This window comes from Sinocyclocheilus grahami, unplaced genomic scaffold, assembly GCF_001515645.1.
Source record: "Sinocyclocheilus grahami isolate Dianchi unplaced genomic scaffold, SAMN03320097.WGS_v1.1 scaffold1812.1, whole genome shotgun sequence".
NCBI classification, from domain to species: Eukaryota; Metazoa; Chordata; class Actinopteri; order Cypriniformes; family Cyprinidae; genus Sinocyclocheilus; species Sinocyclocheilus grahami.
The window spans coordinates 34,407-56,346 of NW_015506991.1; the positions used below are offsets into that span (position 1 = coordinate 34,407).

The 21,940-nt window shown below is 35.2% G+C and overlaps 3 protein-coding genes across 4 annotated transcripts; 1 reads left to right on the forward strand and 2 right to left on the reverse strand.

The window, feature by feature from the left end:
• Positions 1–967: 967 nt before the first annotated feature.
• On the reverse strand, positions 968–15,103 carry LOC107572786 (gametocyte-specific factor 1-like). Of its 2 annotated transcripts, XM_016259223.1 has the most exons (10): positions 15,093–15,103; positions 3,674–3,727; positions 3,274–3,426; positions 2,972–3,090; positions 2,775–2,841; positions 2,528–2,587; positions 2,234–2,314; positions 1,973–2,036; positions 1,660–1,730; positions 968–1,264 (listed from the first exon to the last, which is right to left on the reverse strand). In XM_016259223.1, coding segments are annotated over exons 3-10 (549 nt in total). In that variant the 5' UTR covers positions 3,359–3,426; positions 3,674–3,727; positions 15,093–15,103; the 3' UTR covers positions 968–1,262. The 2 variants fall into 2 exon arrangements, with proteins under 2 accessions (XP_016114709.1, XP_016114710.1); XM_016259224.1 differs by lacking the exon at positions 2,528–2,587 and having other exon boundaries at positions 2,715–2,841.
• LOC107572784 (LETM1 domain-containing protein 1-like) lies at positions 4,259–9,222 on the forward strand. The gene is made up of 9 exons (XM_016259221.1): positions 4,259–4,377; positions 5,366–5,523; positions 5,630–5,745; positions 5,840–5,922; positions 6,835–7,021; positions 7,126–7,227; positions 7,320–7,472; positions 7,565–7,661; positions 8,570–9,222. The coding sequence occupies exons 1-9, from the start codon at positions 4,259–4,261 to the stop codon at positions 8,641–8,643; spliced, it is 1,089 nt and encodes a 362-aa protein (XP_016114707.1). The 3' UTR covers positions 8,644–9,222.
• LOC107572785 (CD63 antigen-like) lies at positions 12,096–20,497 on the reverse strand. The gene is made up of 8 exons (XM_016259222.1): positions 20,369–20,497; positions 18,842–18,926; positions 15,421–15,603; positions 14,051–14,125; positions 13,872–13,964; positions 13,123–13,269; positions 12,881–12,964; positions 12,096–12,775 (listed from the first exon to the last, which is right to left on the reverse strand). The coding sequence occupies exons 2-8, from the start codon at positions 18,905–18,907 to the stop codon at positions 12,710–12,712; spliced, it is 714 nt and encodes a 237-aa protein (XP_016114708.1). The 5' UTR covers positions 18,908–18,926; positions 20,369–20,497; the 3' UTR covers positions 12,096–12,709.
• Positions 20,498–21,940: the final 1,443 nt, after the last annotated feature.

Genomic DNA, 21,940 nt, shown 5'->3' on the forward strand with positions numbered 1-21,940 from the left:
AGCTTGTAAAGTGCTCCTCGGAGCAACAGTGCACTGAAGGAAGCCCTACACAGCGGTGTTTAACAGGCACACAGATACAGAGACACCAGAGGGGACGAGCAATCAGCCCTGCCTACGCAAAAACAAACACACACACACACACACAGAGAGAGACCCTGTCATTTGTGCAAATGTCTGTTGTCAGTGCAGCTAGCAGGGGAGAGCTGGTGTGGCCAGCTGTCTGTGCGGGTTAAACGAGACATGGAAGATGAGGAAGAGGGGGCAGACCTGTGGCCCTGCCATACTAACTCATGCTCCATTCATATTGACACATGGGTTACACTAGCCCATCGTCTCTGTGACTCAAAGCAGCCACTGTAATAGAAAAAAAAGGACAGAATGTTCACACACTAATTAAAAATGCTCAAAGCACACTGCGCGAGAACATAATTCTCTCATAACTTCAAAAAATAAATAAATGAATCTGTAATACAAGAATGAGGGTAAAGTAAAAATCACCAAAAACTTAGGTACAAATTAAAAATATATTTTTTCAAAGATGCAATAATGCAACAAGTCACAGCATTTATTGATCTGTTAACTTATAAACTCTATTGATAGTTGTTAGTGTACTGATATTAATTTAGAAAAAAATCCTGATTTTAAAAACAATTTTAGATCTTGCTCAATGTTTTAAAGGCTTTTTTTTTTTTTTGCACCATTAAAACAGCCATTTATTTATTTTAACGTAAGCTAATGAAGTCATTATTACCCAAACTGTTGTAACTACAAATATAAAGTAAAATTTCAGTTAAATATGAGTATTTATAGCTAAATGTATCGAACCCAAAATAAATATTTGAATTAATTTGTGCTCTGTTGCAGCATGGAACAAAACAAACAAACAAAAAAAAAGCAATAGAGGTTTGCATTTAAAGAAATCTTTAATGAATCATACAAGTCAAGATTAAAGGTTACCACATCCACAAAATGCAAAGAAAGCTTAAAGCAAATAGTCCAGAAAGAATGGCACTGATGGTTTCTCCTTTGAAATATGACACTGTATTCTCTGGTTTAATAAGGAGCGTCTCTACACATGGACCATAGCCGGTTATAGACGGGATAATAACTTGTAGAAAATAGGAAAAGGGAAACTTCACAACACTTTAAAATTAAAAGCTTTAAAATATAAGTAGACTTTAAACAAGTTGGGCTAGAATTCACACAGGGCTCAAAGTATTAAATAAGTAATATTAGCCGGTGAAGTCCATCCAGAGGTGACATCCTTAGTAAAAAGAGGGAGGAAAGGTAGTCAGAATGACAATAATAGTGTTACATATACACAGCCAAGGGCAGGTAGCATAAACTGTTTGGACTAGTCTTAAGTTATGGGTCATCCATTTTTCCCCTTCAAAACAGTTACAAAAAAGCAGATTGGTCTATGTGAATCTGAAAAGACTGATTATTCCTTGTCTACTATTAGTTTGTGAAACTAGTTCTTAAAACACAGTCTTAACATAGTGGCTATGTTTATGCAACTGGCCCCTATCACAGGACTTGAATCAGCTAAGGGTGTTGCTGCCATCTACAGGAGCATTCGTAACACCCACAGACAGAACAGCAGACTTGTTTAAAAGCTAAACCCCCTGGGTAAAAAAGTAAAGTGTTAAGAGTGCTTACAGAGTTTCCATGGAAGAGTCCGTGGTGCCCGAAGTCCATCGGATAAACTGATGGTGGTAGATGGCTCTGGCCTAACAAAAACATGAGTGAAGATGTATATAAAGAAAAAAAATCACTTCACTTCAGTCCTATTTTGTCAGAAAACAGGTATGCGGGTATAAATAAGAGTGCCCCTAGTGGTTAAACTTGGTTACTGCAACCAACCCATTACAAGGTTATTTTACCCAAAAATGTAATGCTCAGAAACATTGCTTGTTTGCTTTACTGGGTCAGTTTTAATTTAAGGTCAAGGGAAAAGAACATGAGGACTCACTTGTTTTGGGCAAGCTGATTGTTGGATTTACCCCAGACAAACATAGCAGCATTATCATCAGTCTCTGCAATCACAGGCCCAAAAGAGGAAATCATCCAGAAAGTAGTGATTTATTCATTTAGGCCAAAATCAAAATACAGAATCCAGAAACTATGCATATTAAATAAGGCAAAGTGGCAATCCCATCGCAAACATACAGTAGAAGCGTAGTATACGAAAACCATTCAAAAAGGCATAGCATACATTCAACCGGTCACAGACCTGTTTCCCAGTCCTCATTGGAGGAAGGGTTTGTCCAGGTGTTAACAGGCACCTGGAACTTCTCCAGCAGCTCTACATTTCCTAAAAAAAATAAAAAAAAAAAAGATATATATATATATATATATATATATATATATATATATATATATATACACACACATACACACGTAAATAATCAACATTTTGATTTCACTAGTTTATCATTTTCATCCGAATAACACGATAAGACTTTCTACATGAAAGTACAGTGAAATTATCACAGTAACAGCCCATGTTCAAATATGCGACACTAACCATCTTCAGCATTTAGTGTCCTCTTGTCTTCACAGTTTGCGATGTGATGAGACAACTCATGTAAATAATCAACATTTTGATTTCACTAGTTTATCATTTTCATCCGAATAACACGATAAGACTTTCTACATGAAAGTACAGTGAAATTATCACAGTAACAGCCCATGTTCAAATATGCGACACTAACCATCTTCAGCATTTAGTGTCCTCTTGTCTTCACAGTTTGCGATGTGATGAGACAACTCATGCTTGGGAAACAAGTGTCTGGCATTGAAGGGGCAGGTCTTCAGTTCACTGGCCAGTTTGGGGTGGTTCTGAAACAGATGGGGGTGGACAGATAAAGTTCTCACTACACCAATGCCAAGTACACAGTGTTTTAACAATTTCAGTAAATATTACATGAAACATTAGCACGTGGAAAAGGTTCCCTCTGCCATAACCCACCATCCTGCACTTGAGAACATGAAAAGGGAAGCGAGAGGCTCTGATCTGGTGGTTTTTGTCATAGGGGCACTGCACAATCCTGTTGGGGTCACTGGGGTCATCAGCGTCTGCACCATTAGCTGTGGAAACAAGAGGCGCCATCATAAAACTCGGTTGCGCTTGCAGCTGGTTTACACAGAACGCGTTTTCCATTACACTGCGCTACTTGTCCGTTGTTTTGCTATGGTAGATAGACATGTTTTAACTATTATTTTGTGACTTAAAAAGTGTTAGGCCTATAGAATATCGGACTGCTAAATTACCGGTCTCTTCATTCCAGCCTTGCTGTTGATTTTCAGAGCTTACTCCAGACGGACCGACACTACTCCCAAATCTAATAGCTGCCATGCTTGCTTCCTTCTGGAGAAGTTTGCTCGGCCTTGCGTGCTCCGTTGGCTTTGATAAAAAATGTCACCCTAAAAAAAAACAAAAAAAAACACCCAGTTTAAAAACAAACCAAACTTTAAAAAAACACATTGAGGAGTAGAAATCGGCGCGTTTTAAACAAGATGGTCAAACCACTTGAAAGAAGGGAGGCCGCCGAACGCCAAAAGTCAAGGAATTTCGATCAAAAACACTTGCAAGTTTTCTTTAAAAAAATACAACTTGAATTAGGCGACTTTCTAATTTCTTTAAATAGCATTATCTTGTCAGAACACTTACAACTTGTATTTTCTTTTGCAGTCGTGAGGTACGGCGCGTGCTCCCCCCCCCGCGCTGAGATCGTGACTGTGGAGTGGAGTGTCACGTGATGCACTACTTAAAAACCTTAATTTGTTTCGTCATTATTGTGTATTATCATAATTATATACACCACGGTCAACACTTTTTCAAATACAGGCAGGAAAAAAACTAGCGGATTTGTATAAAATAAGATATAATAAAACAGTGAAATGAAATGAAATTAGATTAAACAGCTACAAATGGAAAAAACGGATTATGAGTTATTTTAACAGCCTTATACAGACTATTCTGAGGTTTCATCCAACAAAACATGAGGGATCATTAACCTATAATACATACATATATATATATATAAACTTTTGTATTTGCTTGAGCTAAGAAGACTTGTCAGCTTTTGAAATGAAGACTCCTATCGCACAAATACTACGGTATCCAGCTACACAAACATTTGGTGCGCATTGGTTACAATATATGCGGTTATTGAAGCAGCCAATCACAGCGCCGCGCCCGCATTCCATTCTCTGAAGACACGCCCATGTAGAACTGTCAGCACCTCAGTCCAAGATGGCGCTGTCCTGTAGAGGGGTATGCAGCGGGGCTTCATTGATCTTACTGTACGGAAAACGACCTGTCGGGGTCAAAGCAAGTCTCTGCTCACCGAGACTGGCTTCCACAAAATCCAGGTACTATTTATAACAAGTTCAGAATGATCGATCATATGTAGGCGGTGGTTTTCATACCATACAGCTAGGTGTTTTTGGATATGGACTCGTTATAAAATGATACTGATGATGTTTCATAATAAATAATACAAATGGGGCCAAGATAAATATTTCTCATTGTCTATCCTCCTTTTAGTTGTTAGCCAGAGAAAAAAATGCATTGGGTTCATCAGGAAATACAGTACATGCCCTACCCTGTGACATCACACAACATCTTTTATTTATGTCTGTCTCTCTCTCTCTGTGTGTGTGTGTGTGTGTGTGTGTGTCTCTGTGTCTGTGTGTGTGTGTGTGTGTGTCTGTGTGTCTGTCTGTCTGTGTGTGTGTGTGTCTGTCTGTCTGTCTGTCTGTCTGTCTGTCTGTCTGTCTGTCTGTCTGTCTGTCTGTCTGTCTGTCTGTCTGTCTGTCTGTCTGTCTGTCTGTCTGTCTGTCTGTCTGTCTGTCTGTCTGTCTGTCTGTCTGTCTGTCTGTCTGTCTGTCTGTCTGTCTGTCTGTCTGTCTGTCTGTCTGTCTGTCTGTCTGTCTGTCTGTCTGTCTGTCTGTCTGTCTGTCTGTCTGTCTGTCTGTCTGTCTGTCTGTCTGTCTGTCTGTCTGTCTGTCTGTCTGTCTGTCTGTCTGTCTGTCTGTCTGTCTGTCTGTCTGTCTGTCTGTCTGTCTGTCTGTCTGTCTGTCTGTCTGTCTGTCTGTCTGTCTGTCTGTCTGTCTGTCTGTCTGTCTGTCTGTCTGTCTGTCTGTCTGTCTGTCTGTCTGTCTGTCTGTCTGTCTGTCTGTCTGTCTGTCTGTCTGTCTGTCTGTCTGTCTGTCTGTCTGTCTGTCTGTCTGTCTGTCTGTCTGTCTGTCTGTCTGTCTGTCTGTCTGTCTGTCTGTCTGTCTGTCTGTCTGTCTGTCTGTCTGTCTGTCTGTCTGTCTGTCTGTCTGTCTGTCTGTGTGTGTGTGTGTGTGTGTGTAGTAGTTTGTGGTTTGTTAGACACTACTCTCCTTCACAAGCCAGGCATGGGATTGGTCGAAGCGTTGTGTCCGGTCTGAAATGGGCCAATGAGAAATATGAGAGATTCCTGCAACGTCGCTTTCCAAGATTTTACGTCATTTATCACACTTTTATGAGAGGTCAGAGAGTGAATAATAGATATTTAAAATTATTACTGATTTTTTTAATCCTGAAACAATCTCTGGCAAATATGTTATGATATTGGTTTTATGATTTTCTATAAAGGTTTCCGGCTCCTGTTTCAAGATGGTAAAGAAGTGAGAAGAATCGTAGCCCGCATGCTCAGTGAAAGAATAGAGCACCAGAATTTGCCTTACCGTGATATGGAGAAAATCAGGCTGGCGAGTCAAAGAACTGAAGCAGACATTTGTGAGATATATTGCTGTTATAAGTTGTATTAAATTGTTATCATTTTTGATTTTGTGTTGCTTTCAGGTCCGCAGGGACTTAATCAAAGCCATTCCATTGGTCATCTTATCAATACCTCCTTTTGCCAACTATGTGGTCTTCATCCTTATGTGAGTATCTTACTCTGCTGATTATTCAGTTTTGTCTTTTTAACAATTATGAAGTATTTTTGCATCTTTGAAACTGATTGAATATTGAACATCTCAATTATTATCTGTTACTCTTCCATTAATTAATCCAACGATACTTCCACCCTCAAGGATGTGATTTTTCCATATTTATACAAATTTTTGACCTGAGACATATGAGAACCACAGGAATTGTCAATCTGAGTGAAAAATGGATGCATTTTAAAGTAATAATAATAATAATAATAAATGTATTTATTAATATTATTATTATTGTAATATAGCAAAGAAATAATGATGATAATAATAATAATAATTATTATTGTAGTATAGCTAGGTATTATTAAAAGTAATAATAATTATTAATAATACTTAGCTATATTACAATATTTTGCAAAAGTAATATATTTGTTAAAATGTAAATAAAAATAAACTTATTTAAATATTTTTAATAACAATAGTTTATTATTAATACTCTTTATTTTGCAGTATAATAGTATTATTGCAATTTTAACATTTCTTTATTGATTTAAGTTTAATTTATTGTTTACACGTTTAATAATAGTAAACACTGAATAATTAGAATTGTATTGTTATTAAATATAATTTTTATTTTACAGTACAATAGTATTATTTTCATAGTAATATTTCTTTATTGATTTTAATTTTCACAATTGAAATACTGTTATCATTAATAGTTTATTATATACTCGGCTTTTTATTTTACAGCACAGTAATTTGTTTGCAATAGTAATATATTTCTTTGAGTAGTTTTTAAATGTAAGTAAAAATATTATGAATAATAATAATAATAATGTATTATTATTATTAAATGGGATGAGGGGTGTTTTTCCTCTTTCTTGTGCTTAGCTAATCACATGCATCATCCTCTAGGTACCTCTATCCTCGTCAGCTTCTGATCCGGCACTTCTGGACCCCACAGCAGTTGGTGGAGTTTCAGGGGGTGTATCATGCTCAGAGAGCCCAGCACCACTGGGCTATAGTCAAAGGGATGGAGAGCACATCAACATCGGTCCAAGACAGCCGACTGAAAAGCCGCCTTACAGAGCTCTGCAGTAAGGTAGCCTGAGCTAATTCATTATTTTACATATGTGTAAAATCATAGCCTTTGTTAGTTATTTTATTCAGATTTTGACTTTTTAATAATTATAAATGTGTCTGCAGGTTCGAAGTGGAGTCCATCCTGTGGTATCTGACGTCCATGCAGTGAGAACTTTGTTCTCTGGACCTCCCTTAGGTATCAAGAGAATGTATGCAGATCAGATGGTGAGGTCCAAATAATTGGCTAGTTTAACAATGAACTTCACTTCAAATGTACTTAGTCTTTAGTCTTAGTCTTGTTTAAAATGTATCTGCAGAGACACCTCTGTGCATTGCTCTTTCTGACGCCCCGCCTCCCAGGCTTCTGGATTGGTCGACGCTTGAACAGCCACGCCTTTGAACTCATGCAGCTTGACCGTGCCATTGTTCGATTAGGCTTGCATCAGTTAAACGATGCAGAGCTCAGAGAGGTCAGAGGTCACTCCTTATTTTGCCTGTTACATCCTGTTAGCAGCCTTTATTTTGTGATTTTTGAAGAATATTCTTACTTCACATCTCCTAGGCATGTTACGTGAGAGGGCTGAATCCAGACAGCCTGAGTCCAGGGCAGTGCCGGGAATGGCTCACACAGTGGATTCAGTTCTCAACACACCTCAAAGGTACACAGACAGGCCATAAGTTCAAGGCTATGTTCAGAATAGCGTACTAGCATGCTCCTTTATGGTGCATTCATGCAAGGTCATAATTATTAGATGAAAACCTGGACGTTCTACTCTGAGCCGTTCGTCTTTAGAGCAGGAATTATTGTTTGTAATTTTAATGTGTAAGTGACAAAATAACAAAACGGGTAACAGAAGGCTGATTTTTTTAAATCTCTTTTTTTTTTCTTCAGAAATCTCCACTTCAATAGAACGTACATACACTAAACTTTACAGTTTTATTGCTATCTATATTCTGAAGTTTTTTACAGAAGAGTTTGTTTATACAGTATATTATTTGTCTGCTTTTATACAACATTTTATCCCTAAAATCATTTCCTGGCTGCTGACAGTATTTTCTGATTTATGGAGTGATAAAAACAGACGTCCAAAATCCCCTCTTTGAAAAACATTTAAATTTAATGTGAAAGAAGAGTTCTGTTTTAGAATTGTATGCAAATTTGTGCACATTTAATTAGATAATGCCTTATTTGCATATTTAAACACATTTCATTTGCAACATTTCTGTATGCAAATTCGCTATTTCATTTAACTGCCAAAATGTAAGACTTTTTACGATACTAGATGAAAACATGGGATAACAGTGTAGCATATTTATATTAATCATTACAGTCACAATATTTTGAAGTATAGCGTGCACTGCACAGTATTCAGTATTTGAGCATAGATGTGCTCTAAAGTTTTCTTTTAAAATACCCTGAATGTTTCTTAATTGGTCAGTCGGGCTTTGTGTTAAATAGCATGAACAAATAGCACAGAAGAAACCACTGTTGTGCTTTTGAAACTGACTTGACAGTTACTGTGTTACACATTCATTGTGGTATTCCATTTCTTTCCTGTTTGCCCAGAGTCCGAGACCTCCCTTTATCTGCACTGTATGGTACTGCTAACTGTAAACTTCCCTAAACACCCAAGTCACTGACCTCTGGAGGAAGTAAATTACTTCTCTTCTAAAGGATTCACTGATCATCCACCACCACAGCCAAAGGCAAAACACCGTGGGAACAAACAGACTCATGTATGCAAATCCAAACAGCGCAACACAAGCTTTTTTACCATGAGTCTTTAGGCTTAGTCGCATTTTATGTTATGAAGGGATTTTTTTTCCGGTTTATGCAAGAATTATTCTTTAAAGGGGCTGTCATGCTTTAAATGTTTTTCTTGGAGATCTATCCAATTTTGTTTACTTCAGTAAGGAACAGATAGGAGGGACATGGTCACTGAAAGATGTCATCGGGATTATGGAATTTGTCTAATAATTTCATAATTTTTTTCCCCCCATATAGACAGGGTGTGTAATTAATGATGTACATTTATACTGGGAGAGGTTCTAACCACATCTGAGACAAAAAGCACACTGAACATCTGCCAAATGCATCCATTTGGAATTAAAGCTCATTGGTCTTATAATGAACATTTTCATTCTGAATATTTATTCTACTAACAACAGTTGTTCATGCACAGTCATCTGTGAATTGCATTTTGTACCTTTGTTTAAAACCTGCACGGATAATATCACCTATCACATAAATTTTTCTAGTTCTCTCTCAGATTGTTTAAAATGTTTTATTATAGAAACCCATTTTTTATGTTTTAAATCTGATCAGCCTTTAAAAACACTTAAGTGTGATAAAGTGTATTCCTCAATATATTATTAAGCTATGTTCTATAATGCAGCATATACTTATTTTAATTACATTTGTTATTTATTTTTGAGTTCTAAAGACTACATAAATAATATTGCACCTTGTTCCTGTTTTATCCAATAAGAAGCTGTTTGCTGTGAGCACTAGGCTGTTTGGTCATAGCATTTATGTTATGCTAAATGAGTCTTGTGAAGTTCTGAAATAACTTGATCTTCTTATTCAGCCTTTTAACAGGTGCCTTTTACTTAAGAACACAGGTACAAATGAGGAGCAGTTCATGCAGTTATCTTTATATGTTGCCAAATGTGTTGCTTTATTTTGTTTTTATATAAAGAGACAATGCTGTTTGGTTCGGTGTTAAAGTACATAGTTAATGCAGTATGAAAAGATTGGAACTTCTATTAAAAGACTTCAACCTTTATGGTGTCTGTTTGCATCCCTCATCAAGGTAGCACTGATTCACCAACACCACAGTAGTAAGCTGAAATATAAATGTAAGCTAAATATTTAAGTTCATTACATTTAAGACAAGGACAAACCTGTTTAGACATTTTATTCCTTCTTTTTTGACACGAATGTTCTATAAATTTATAAAATTTGGCATATCAGTAATAATTGATTGTTGTCTTGTAACCCAAAGGAATGTCACTGCAGTAAAGATCAAGTTTAAAACAATGTCTAAAGTATAAATCAGTCAATCAGACTTAACAGGAGACTAATCTACTGGATTAGTCATAGAAGCATAGACGTCGTAGATATTTCATTCTCAAAGAAAATGAGTACTGTCAACTTACACAGCAAGGGGGGAAATAATTGGCATTTATATAATAGTTTTAAAAACACCTGAACAGTCTCTAAGAGCTTTAAGTGATATGCTAATATGGGCGAAGTGCTGTAACTAGATGTGATCACATGACCTCATAGCCGCTGCGGATGGCTCGCATCAGAATGCAAGACAACACAATGCCCATGATCTACAAAAAAACAAAACAAAGTCGCATTTTATGTTATGAAGGGATTTTTTTTTCCGGTTTATGCAAGAATTATTCTTTAAAGGGGCTGTCATGCTTTAAATGTTTTTCTTGGAGATCTATCCAATTTTGTTTACTTCAGTGAGGAACAGATAGGAGGGACATGGTCACTGAAAGATGTCATCGGGATTATGGAATTTGTCTAATAATTTCATAAATTTTTTCCCCCCATATAGACAGGGTGTGTAATTAATGATGTACATTTATACTGGGAGAGGTTCTAACCACATCTGAGACAAAAAGCACACTGAACATCTGCCAAATGCATCCATTTGGAATTAAAGCTCATTGGTCTTATAATGAACATTTTCATTCTGAATATTTATTCTACTAACAACAGTTGTTCATGCACAGTCATCTGTGAATTGCATTTTGTACCTTTGTTTAAAACCTGCACGGATAAGTATCACCTATCACATACATTTTTCTAGTTCTCTCTCAGATTGTTTAAAATGTTTTATTATAGAAACCCATTTTTTATGTTTTAAATCTGATGTCAAAACTGAAAAGAGGTTTACAGCCTTTAAAAACACTTAAGTGTGATAAAGTGTATTCCTCAATATATTATTAAGCTATGTTCTATAATGCAGCATATACTTATTTTAATTACATTTGTTATTTATTTTTGAGTTCTAAAGACTACATAAATAATATTGCACCTTGTTCCTGTTTTATCCAATAAGAAGCTGTTTGCTGTGAGCACTAGGCTGTTTGGTCATAGCATTTATGTTATGCTAAATGAGTCTTGTGAAGTTCTGAAATAACTTGATCTTCTTATTCAGCCTTTTAACAGGTGCCTTTTACTTAAGAACACAGGTACAAATGAGGAGCAGTTCATGCAGTTATCTTTATATGTTGCCAAATGTGTTGCTTTATTTTGTTTTTATATAAAGAGACAATGCTGTTTGGTTCGGTGTTAAAGTACATAGTTAATGCAGTATGAAAAGATTGGAACTTCTATTAAAAGACTTCAACCTTTATGGTGTCTGTTTGCATCCCTCATCAAGGTAGCACTGATTCACCAACACCACAGTAGTAAGCTGAAATATAAATGTAAGCTAAATATTTAAGTTCATTACATTTAAGACAAGGACAAACCTGTTTAGACATTTTATTCCTTCTTTTTTGACACGAATGTTCTATAAATTTATAAAATTTGGCATATCAGTAATAATTTCATTCTGAATATTTATTCTACTAACAACAGTTGTTCATGCACAGTCATTTGTGAATTGCATTTTGTACCTTTGTTTAAAACCTGCACGGATAATATCACCTATCACATAAATTTTTCTAGTTCTCTCTCAGATTGTTTAAAATGTTTTATTATAGAAACCCATTTTTTATGTTTTAAATCTGATCAGCCTTTAAAAACACTTAAGTGTGATAAAGTGTATTCCTCAATATATTATTAAGCTATGTTCTATAATGCAGCATATACTTATTTTAATTACATTTGTTATTTATTTTTGAGTTCTAAAGACTACATAAATAATATTGCACCTTGTTCCTGTTTTATCCAATAAGAAGCTGTTTGCTGTGAGCACTAGGCTGTTTGGTCATAGCATTTATGTTATGCTAAATGAGTCTTGTGAAGTTCTGAAATAACTTGATCTTCTTATTCAGCCTTTTAACAGGTGCCTTTTACTTAAGAACACAGGTACAAATGAGGAGCAGTTCATGCAGTTATCTTTATATGTTGCCAAATGTGTTGCTTTATTTTGTTTTTATATAAAGAGACAATGCTGTTTGGTTCGGTGTTAAAGTACATAGTTAATGCAGTATGAAAAGATTGGAACTTCTATTAAAAGACTTCAACCTTTATGGTGTCTGTTTGCATCCCTCATCAAGGTAGCACTGATTCACCAACACCACAGTAGTAAGCTGAAATATAAATGTAAGCTAAATATTTAAGTTCATTACATTTAAGACAAGGACAAACCTGTTTAGACATTTTATTCCTTCTTTTTTGACACGAATGTTCTATAAATTTATAAAATTTGGCATATCAGTAATAATTGATTGTTGTCTTGTAACCCAAAGGAATGTCACTGCAGTAAAGATCAAGTTTAAAACAATGTCTAAAGTATAAATCAGTCAATCAGACTTAACAGGAGACTAATCTACTGGATTAGTCATAGAAGCATAGACGTCGTAGATATTTCATTCTCAAAGAAAATGAGTACTGTCAACTTACACAGCAAGGGGGGAAATAATTGGCATTTATATAATAGTTTTAAAAACACCTGAACAGTCTCTAAGAGCTTTAAGTGATATGCTAATATGGGCGAAGTGCTGTAACTAGATGTGATCACATGACCTCATAGCCGCTGCGGATGGCTCGCATCAGAATGCAAGACAACACAATGCCCATGATCTACAAAAAAACAAAACAAATGTATTGGTTAGTGTATGAGGAAGGGGAGTTTGCATTGATGTTTTGATGTGCATGTAATAGGAAAACCAATCTTGCAGGTCTCACCTGCACAAATGCAATGACCAGAGCTGCCACAGCGAACCACAGGATATTTTGCTTTAGAAATTTGTCCAAAATGGGCTGACATCCCTGTGTTAAACAAACACAAAACCAAAATCTAAGTTTTTTTTTCTAAGTTTAAAATTTAAAAGCTACGAGGACACAGACAGTCGAATTTTTTGTAGAAAAATACCACAGAATAGAAGAGTCAGCAAAACCCTAGTGCACTTAAAAAAAAGGTTTCTTACATCTGTGTAGATTTTGCTGGTTTCTTGGAGAGCTCCTTTACCACAATCCTTGGTGACGTTTTTACAGCAGGAATCTGGAACTGAACTGGGAGCCAAGAATTTTGAGTTCATCCAATCATTAGAGGAGTTTCTTCCACAGCACTTGAACTAGAAGACATTACAAATTCATACTTATTTAACTGGTCTTTTTGTAAATATATATATATATATTTGTGTGTGTGTGTAAAATAAAAATAAATCATTCAGATTTCAGAGAACAAGTGCAGCACTGAGTCTAAAGTGAAGTTTAGCCACATAACAGCATAAGACTTATAACAGCATATAACTTCTCTAATTGTTTTGTATTCTAATTGTTTTCTTTTTATTTATTATACAATTAACAAAAAGCAAAAAAGGCCTCTAACACTAGCTTGCTCTATTCTATCGGTTTTCTTTTGATTTATTATATAATTTAAAAAAACCTTGCTACGTGTACTGCATTAAGCTAACTGAGATTTGTTATAGCACTTGTATATCATTGCTCTTTTGTTGATTTTGATTGCTTCCATTGTCCTCATTTGTAAGTCGCTTTGGATAAAAGCATCTGCTAAATGATTAAATGTAAATAAGAGGAAGCAGGATGTCAGTTTAGTGTCAACAGATGGCACTGAGCAAACAAAATGGGAGAAACTCGTAAGACACGATTACATGCATGTGAAAATGGAAATCAAGTAACACGTCCAAAATGTGAGAGGTTTGGGTTTACTAACCTGTTGCTGTATAGTATCAAGGGAGTCGTGGTTTTCCGTTTTGTTGTATCCTGCAATCATGACGTCAAAACCTTTATTCAGCAGATCAGTCAGCTGCAGAGAAAGACAAATTATTATGAGCCAAATTGTACTAGGAAACAGATGAATAAAAATGAAGTGCCAGTGAGAAGAGTGCTCACGTTCCCACGCAAGACATATCCAGCGATGGCAGCTCCGATTTCAATGATGATGATGAGGGAGAGAATAACAGCAAACTAGGAGAGAATAAATAAAGGAGAGGTAACTGATAAAGGTGAATGAATAGCATTTCAAAGATTTGAATGATTTTATTGAGAGCTGGTAGGTGCTGTGCTACAGAATTTGTGTAGGCATACAGTGGCACATTCTGAGGCACCAGTTCATTGTAACTGTTTGATTTCCATTTTAGTCAAATATGCACATACACATCTATTCTTCAAATTAAGTGTTGTATAAAAAGGAATCTGGTTTGACCTGTTGGCCATGTGTTGACCATGTCAACACAGACATGCTGCAGCTTTACAGCAGTCGGTATATAAACAAAAGCATCAGAAGCTAGCAAGTTAGTGGAAATACAGCCTAGATGTAGTGTAATAGTGTAAATGTGTACCAGGTTACTTGGGCAATACTTAAAGTCTGCATTAAATCATAATTTACACAATTTACTTTGTTAGCACACATTATGTTTGTTTTGGTAATCTTTAATCAAAATCTGAACATTTGCTTCCACTCTGGAATGGCATTCCTTCTCTGATGACATCAGTTTCACAGCTTGGCCAAGTAAACGCGGACTTTAATATTAGTCACCACTAAACTTAACCCCACATATAAACTTCATATTTCAGTCAGTCAACAGTATATGTTCACAAGTACACTTGTATACATTTACATGTTAACGTGTCTACTACCCCAGTACATGCCAGATTTTAACATTAATTTATATTTTCTGTCTTTTTTCCCAAATTATCCATTAATAGTCATAATTTTACACACATTTCCCAAATCTTTAATGTTAATCTATTTACTTATTTAAATGTATGACATGTAATAAAATACTTAAATAATTACATTAGAAAATAATAAATAACACTAATGCACAACTTGGAAAAATCTAAATTTTTTTAATTTATCTTTTTGATATTAAAATCGGGCAAAATGTGGAAATATAAATATATGTGCATTATAGCAACTGAAATTTATGACAGCTGACTTCTGCATCGGGTAAAATAAGATCAAAAACAAACCTAACAATTAAAAGCGAAATGCATGGATTTCAGCACTATTTACAAATTTGAAAGCTGCTTACTGGATTCTCAATAAAGATGAATGTCATGTCATACATGGTGACTAGGCCTTTGTTTACAATGAGCTTGTAATCTAATACTGAAGCATTAAGAATAAATGGTGCAAACAAATTTTAGCCCCTAGTGCAAACAGCTGAAGCAACCCTAACCATTAAATTACATTTACTTGAATCCCTGAATCTCATTATATGCACTAGAACATGAATATTTTCATCACACATTCTTACCATTGTGATCATGCACTGATTCTCCTTCCAGGCACCACAACAGCCAAAGAATGCGATGAAGAAGATGATTACTCCCACCACTATGAGCACTAGAGGAGCCCCGGAGTATCCTTTGAGGAAGGCCGTGGTGTTGATAGAAACTTTAGCCAATACCCCCACAACAATTAAGGCCAGGCCACACAGCTAGCGATAAGAGAAAGAGAGTGAAAGTGTGAAAAACAGTGACTTTAAAAGACTCTTCTATAATAATTTAGTTATTCCTCATTCTGTAGTTAAACTGACATTAACATTCAATTAACTTACATTTTTAAACTTACAACAGTCACTTATTTGGAATCATAAAAATTGACACAGAACAACGGCGATGAAAAAGAGACCCAAAAAGAGGAACTGGAAACTCAAGATAGAAGCCACGTCATGTGTTTGCATTCTTAAATGATCTCAAAGAGTCAAATGAAATAAAAGTATTTATTCAATTCTGATCAATTCTGATCTGAGACTATTTTATGATGTAACTATCTTTGGTAACACTTTATTTTAAGGTGCCCTTGTTACACGTTACATTTTATATTATAATAACAATAAATTATGCATAATTGCATGCAAGTAACCCTAAGACAAACCCTAATCCAAAACCTAACAATATAGTAAGTACATGTAGTTAATTAATATTACCGAGTATTTAAATGAATAATTACACTGTAACAAGGACACCTTAAAATAAAGAGTAACCCTATCTTTTCAATTTAGTAATTAATATCAACTACTGAATTTTTAAGTGTTGTTTTCCACTAAAGATGTAAAGAAAAAAAATGGTACCATAACTTCTTTCATTATTCTGTTCCCTAACCATGATTCTGACTGTAGGATGTGTGTGTTAGCATTAAAGAGAAAAATAAAAAGGGAGTTGTAACTAGGTGTGGGTAAGTTATTAGCACAGTAAATTTCAGTACAGTAATTTGCCATTGGTGATGGCTTGAAATATCTACTCATCATGCTATGTAAGGTTTGTCAGCAATCAGGAAATTAGTTACGCAATAACATTATCATTATCACACAGATAAAGTACTGTGTAAATGTCTCTTAAGTAAAGTAGGACTGATCGGCACAGCTGAGCAAAGCGTAAAGGATGTTTAGTAATACGTAAATGTCGGTTGTACAAATGAAGGTTGTATGGGTGTCCCACAGCAAGTCAACAACCCAGATCAACTTTTATGACTATACCGATCCGGCTAACACACAAAGCAACACCCGAGTAAATATTTGAGGGTAATAAGTAGCAGCAGGTACCTGAACAAAATTGACAAAAGAAAAAACAACAGGAGGATAAATCCTGCTGAGTGAAATAAAGATATATGTTGAAATTGCCAGGAGTGTCTATTATTACATAAAGAAACACATGACAATGTCCCAAATAAGGAGTGGTGTTTAATTGTCTATTATCAGCCCATATTCCAGTTGACCTTTGGCATTTTTTTTTCTGAATGTGTCACAGATGAACGTTGATACTCATATGGGGAAAGTCACATGATGACGTCACAAATAGGAAGATCAATCCCATGACTGAGACTGAACTTTTAAATTTCTCTTTCACTGAGAAGAGACTTAAAATTCCCAGCACAAAACTCCACAGAGTAGTTTTTCTTGAAATTTATTTTCTAGTTCAAAAGAACTAGAAAGGCAAACACAACTGTAATTCTCAAACTCACTGGAATTGTTAATGGCTGAATGATTGGTTAAAATTAACAGAAATGGAACTGTTTCACTGTAGTTTAATAAAAATGTACAAATCCCTTGTTGTTGTGTTTTCTAACATTACAGTTGAGAATCTCCATGTGATATAATATAATGTCCAATGAATTTTCCCTGGGAAAGTTACTTGAAATCCACACATGTACTGTTTTTTAACCCATCTAAACTTTCTTTCTTTTCTTTTCTTTTCGTTCTTTGTGATTGTTTACAAATATTTTCACAACATTTCTCATTTATTTTTATGTTCACTGAATCCCATAACTAAATTAATGTCTTTTGTGTCACAAATCAGTTATTTAAATTATAAAAGGCGAGTAAACTTTCTGAGTAAACAGATAGTAGTTCAAGTACTGTGGGGTATACCGGAATAAAAAAAATAAAAAAAAATTAAAATAAAATAAGATGAGGTGATGAGGTCAACATCAAGGCAGATACCTAAATAATTCCTTCTATTATTATATACACAATAATGCTCAAATGTAGTTTAGGAAATGAAATATGTCCGAACAGTGCAACAGAAACTAATTTCAGTGCGCTTATCTGATCACAGGAAGCATAGATGATATAGGTGTTAAAATGAGCTTGTGGCCTCGTGTACATCCCCATCAGAGTATATGTAAAAAACAAGCTGTCGGCTCATACAAGTTCATGGCCATTAGCAACTATGTATTCAATTGGAAGGACAGAGTGCTGTACATGCAAGAAAGTTTTTTTTCTTTCAGAAAACATACCACTAAATGCTCAGGCTACGCTTTAAACAGAGTGTGTGGTGTGCACATTTATACCAGGGAATGCTTAGACACCAAACAATGCCAACACCAACAGCACAAGATGAATGCGTGAGAAAGCCGTGCTTTGTGTGATCAAACAAACTTGCTGGGATGAAGTGAGTGCTGTTTTCCATGACCTGAAAGGAAGCCTGCATTATCAGCGAACTGCTGAAGGACAGCCATAAACACATTAATCCCCCAAAGTCAACTAACAGCGAAGTGTTAACAACAAAACCACATTTCTGCATTAGACGTGCTTTAAATTTATGCCATGAAATGGTTGTGACTTTCTACAAGTTAAAACGGTAATCAAATGAAATTGAGTTCACCACAACATTCTCATTAGCTTTACGCATGTAATGCGAAGGTTTGCTCAGTTCCTGAGTAAACACCCGTGCTCGTGAGTGATCGGTCTTTGAAAGCTCAACAGCCATGTTTGATCTACATGCTAACACTAAATGACTGTATTCCTGCCATCTGACAAAGCCGGGAAACACGTATGAAGAGGATTTTCTTTTTACTCTGTTGAACTACTTGACTGGCAAAACTGTGTGTCAGTTACTACGAATACTCAGAACTTCATTTTGAGGTTTTGAGAGGGGGAGGAGGAATTGTGAAATACCACAAGACTTACATGAGAAGTAAAGAAAAACCTGTCCTTTTTATTTCTCCATTTTACGTCAAAGCCCCTCACTAAAACTAAAGTCATCGTGAAGCAGCATGAATTGTAAAAATGGAAGGGTTAGGAAAGAGTTTCGTATAAATCTTTCACAATAAAGCCTCCAGATAACATGCAATAAGCCAACGATAATTCAGAAAAATGGGTCAGCTGTTATAACACATGCCCTAGCTAATGTAAAATGTGATGTGAAATAATACAGATATTATTTGTTACTCACCCAGAAGATGAAATTAAAGAAAAAGAGCATGTATTTGATACATTTCGCTCCTCCTTCTACAGCCATGGTGCTTTTCAATTAATTCCTGTGGAAAAATAAAGGTAACTAAAAACACATAAACTAAAGTAAATGACCACACCCACTGCCCTTAATACCTGCAAGGTTAAAAATACAGAAACAATATAGGTCAATGTACTGACATGAGCTAAATGAGGCTAATATTTAACTGTATATTACTCAAAGTAAAAGTAACTGAAAGAAACCATAAAAACGACAAGAAACAATGTCAAAGGGCAAGAATATGTAAAGATGTAATGTGAAAGATTACAAAGTGATATATCATTAAGCTATGACTGAAACAAACTATTCAACTGTATAAATGACTATAACCTTTTCAAAATAAATCAGATTCTTTCCTCCAAGATTTTCCAGCGTGGACATATTATGCTTGACCTCATGACTAACATCACAAAATTACTTGAAATAACGCCAAAATAATTTTTCTGAGCGGCTAATGTCTCGGTCTCATCCAGTGTGTGATGTTAGTTCTTACAGGACAAAGTATCACTGGACAGTAACTCAAGGTACAAACAAAAGATTAACCACGTTTTTATTATTATTATTAATGTAATTGATAAAATGTAAAAATCTTTGTGTGAAAGATGTGTCGAACAAAATGACTATAGGCAAAATAAATGTAAGTAAAATGTGGGTTTTGGACCCTAATAAGGCCTAATATAATAATAGTCCTCATTTTCTTTAACCAGACCAAAAAGGAAATTAATCAGGTAAAATTTAACATTAGAAATGCTAAAAATGTTGGCATGTCTTAAGTAACCAGGAACGAAGTAAAACCGTGAGAAAGGTGAAACTGTGGTTATTACCATAGTCACGAGATTAATAGTTTGATGTTTTAAATAAATTGTGAATGTTTACTGTCAAATTGGCCTTCAAAAGCTAACGTTACATGATCTTTAACTGAGTCGGTAAACCAGTTGTACATAAACAGTAAATATGTAAATACATTTCTGAGTATGACGACCCGACGCTCAACGGTAATTTCTTACTTTTTCCTAATCCCGGTCCTCGTGTTGTACAAACGCCTTATTTCTGAACCAAATCCTTAACTTTAGAAGGCTTTACATTATGGTATTTGAAATCTGATAAAACACGGGTTTCGCATGTTCAAAAAAACACCAATATGTCTGAAATTTTGAAGACTTTTAGGGCCTCGCTCTTTCAGAAAAGACTTGAAATTCAAGATACGACACAAGAAAATCGCAAAGGAGAGGAAACAATGTGACTATTGACTGGGTTAACTAAATTACACCCCGCGTGTAATTTCGACGATTTCCAGTTAAAACTAATTACTTAAGATAACAAACAACGAGTAACGTTACTCCTTATAAGTGAAGAGAAAGTGCGACGCATTCGCTTCAATCTCGAGCTCGCTCGAAACATTTAAGTTACATGGTCGCGCGACTGTCGAGAAAAACATCGGTGAGAAATAAAAACGTTTAACGTTACCTCTGGTCAAAATGTCAAGTCTACCGTGCAGAAAACCTGTAGAGTGAAAAATCGAATGCTATCTTGTCCAAGCAACAGCACACACGGATATGAGAAGTCGACTGTGTAAATGTGATCCCTCCTGTCAGCGCACCCCACCCCTTACTGCAGAAGAGGCTGAGCCGAGTACAGAAATCATCGTTTACTTTCAACTGTGCTCAGACTTGTTTAAAAATCCTACCCGATTTTGACATCTGGTTGTAGCACATAGTTTATATAATGGTTAAAAGGTATTGTCAACAACAATACGAGCGTCACATTTTAAAGGAGCACTCAGTATTTTTACTAATTAAAAAGTTTTTTACACAAAGAAGTGAACAACAGCACTTTTAATTAGGCTATGTATCAGCTGTTTTATTCTGTTTAAATATTTTATTAGAAATTTTGACAGAAAGTCAATTGTAATTACACTTTTTTTTTAAAAAATGCAAACAAACTTAAATTTTAACAAATGGCATAACAAGAAAAGAAAAAAACACACACAATAGTCAAAACAATTAAACAGAAAATATAAATAAAATAAAATCTCCTCCCACCCAAATACTCAATCCATAAGTGCTATCGAATGGTAAAGGTAGGTAATGTAGGCATGATAAACATATTAATCACAAGTTTGCAAAAAGGAAATAAAAGGGGACCAGATTTTTTCAAATAACAAAGGCTTGTCTATTAGGGTATACCTAATTCTCTCCAGATGTAGTGTACTTGACAATTCTGTCAGCCATAATTTAAGATTTGGAACTTCTTTTTTCTTCCAAAACAAAAGAATAAGTTTTTTAGCTGTTTTATTCTACATGAAGAGGTCGCGCCCTCGTGAGCGCCACCATGTTGACATCACATGACCAGCAGTCATGCAAGTTAAGAATAATAAATGTATAGACATACAGTGGGGGAAAAAGTATTTAGTCAGCCACCAATTGTGCAAGTTCTCCCACTTAAAAAGATGAGACTCATTTATATTATATGGATGAGTGTATTATCAGTAAACAAAATATTTTTACACCAGTACATGTCAGTATTAAGTTGAAAACCAACCACTGAGACAAAAACAGCTGTCTGAAAAGATCTCAAAATAAAAGTTCATATTTTAATTTTGAATTGACATATTGACAGATTGCATCATATATAAACCCAACCAGTTCACATCACTAATAAATGTGTTAAGGAGTCATGTTGTTTGTTATACTAACTATAATTAATATAAGATCATTTTATTACGGTCTTGCAAATATCATTTGACACTGAAGACGCCAGCAAAGATTAGAAATCATTTACATTCATCTTTCCCATTATACACACACCCAGTGTGATATAATTTTATTGCAACATTGTCGTGGCCTGAAAAAATAATTTTAATAGACAGGAATGAATGAAATTTACCACAATCATTTATTAAGGGAGGTCAACCTTGTGCAGTCATGGAAAGGGAATTCTGGATTAAATTTCATCAGAGCCATTCTGAAAATTCACGTACTGTATCAAACATAAAACACTTTTCGATTTTATTATGGGGGGGGGGGGGGCATTTTTTTT

Coding starts and splice junctions, on each gene's coding strand:
- LOC107572786 (XM_016259223.1), bottom strand. CDS start 3,358: ATGGCAGCTATTAGATTTGGGAGTAGTGTCGGTCCGTCTGGAGTAAGC. Junction 2,842..2,971: donor ATGTTCTCAAGTGCAGGATG/GTGGGTTATGGC, acceptor CATCTGTTTCAG/AACCACCCCAAACTGGCCAG. Junction 1,731..1,972: donor AATCAGCTTGCCCAAAACAA/GTGAGTCCTCAT, acceptor TGTTTTTGTTAG/GCCAGAGCCATCTACCACCA.
- LOC107572784 (XM_016259221.1), top strand. CDS start 4,259: ATGGCGCTGTCCTGTAGAGGGGTATGCAGCGGGGCTTCATTGATCTTA. Junction 5,923..6,834: donor TATGTGGTCTTCATCCTTAT/GTGAGTATCTTA, acceptor ATCATCCTCTAG/GTACCTCTATCCTCGTCAGC. Junction 7,022..7,125: donor TTACAGAGCTCTGCAGTAAG/GTAGCCTGAGCT, acceptor ATGTGTCTGCAG/GTTCGAAGTGGAGTCCATCC.
- LOC107572785 (XM_016259222.1), bottom strand. CDS start 18,907: ATGGCTGTAGAAGGAGGAGCGAAATGTATCAAATACATGCTCTTTTTC. Junction 14,126..15,420: donor ATCAGTGCATGATCACAATG/GTAAGAATGTGT, acceptor ATTCTCTCCTAG/TTTGCTGTTATTCTCTCCCT. Junction 12,776..12,880: donor TGGTCATTGCATTTGTGCAG/GTGAGACCTGCA, acceptor GTTTTTTTGTAG/ATCATGGGCATTGTGTTGTC.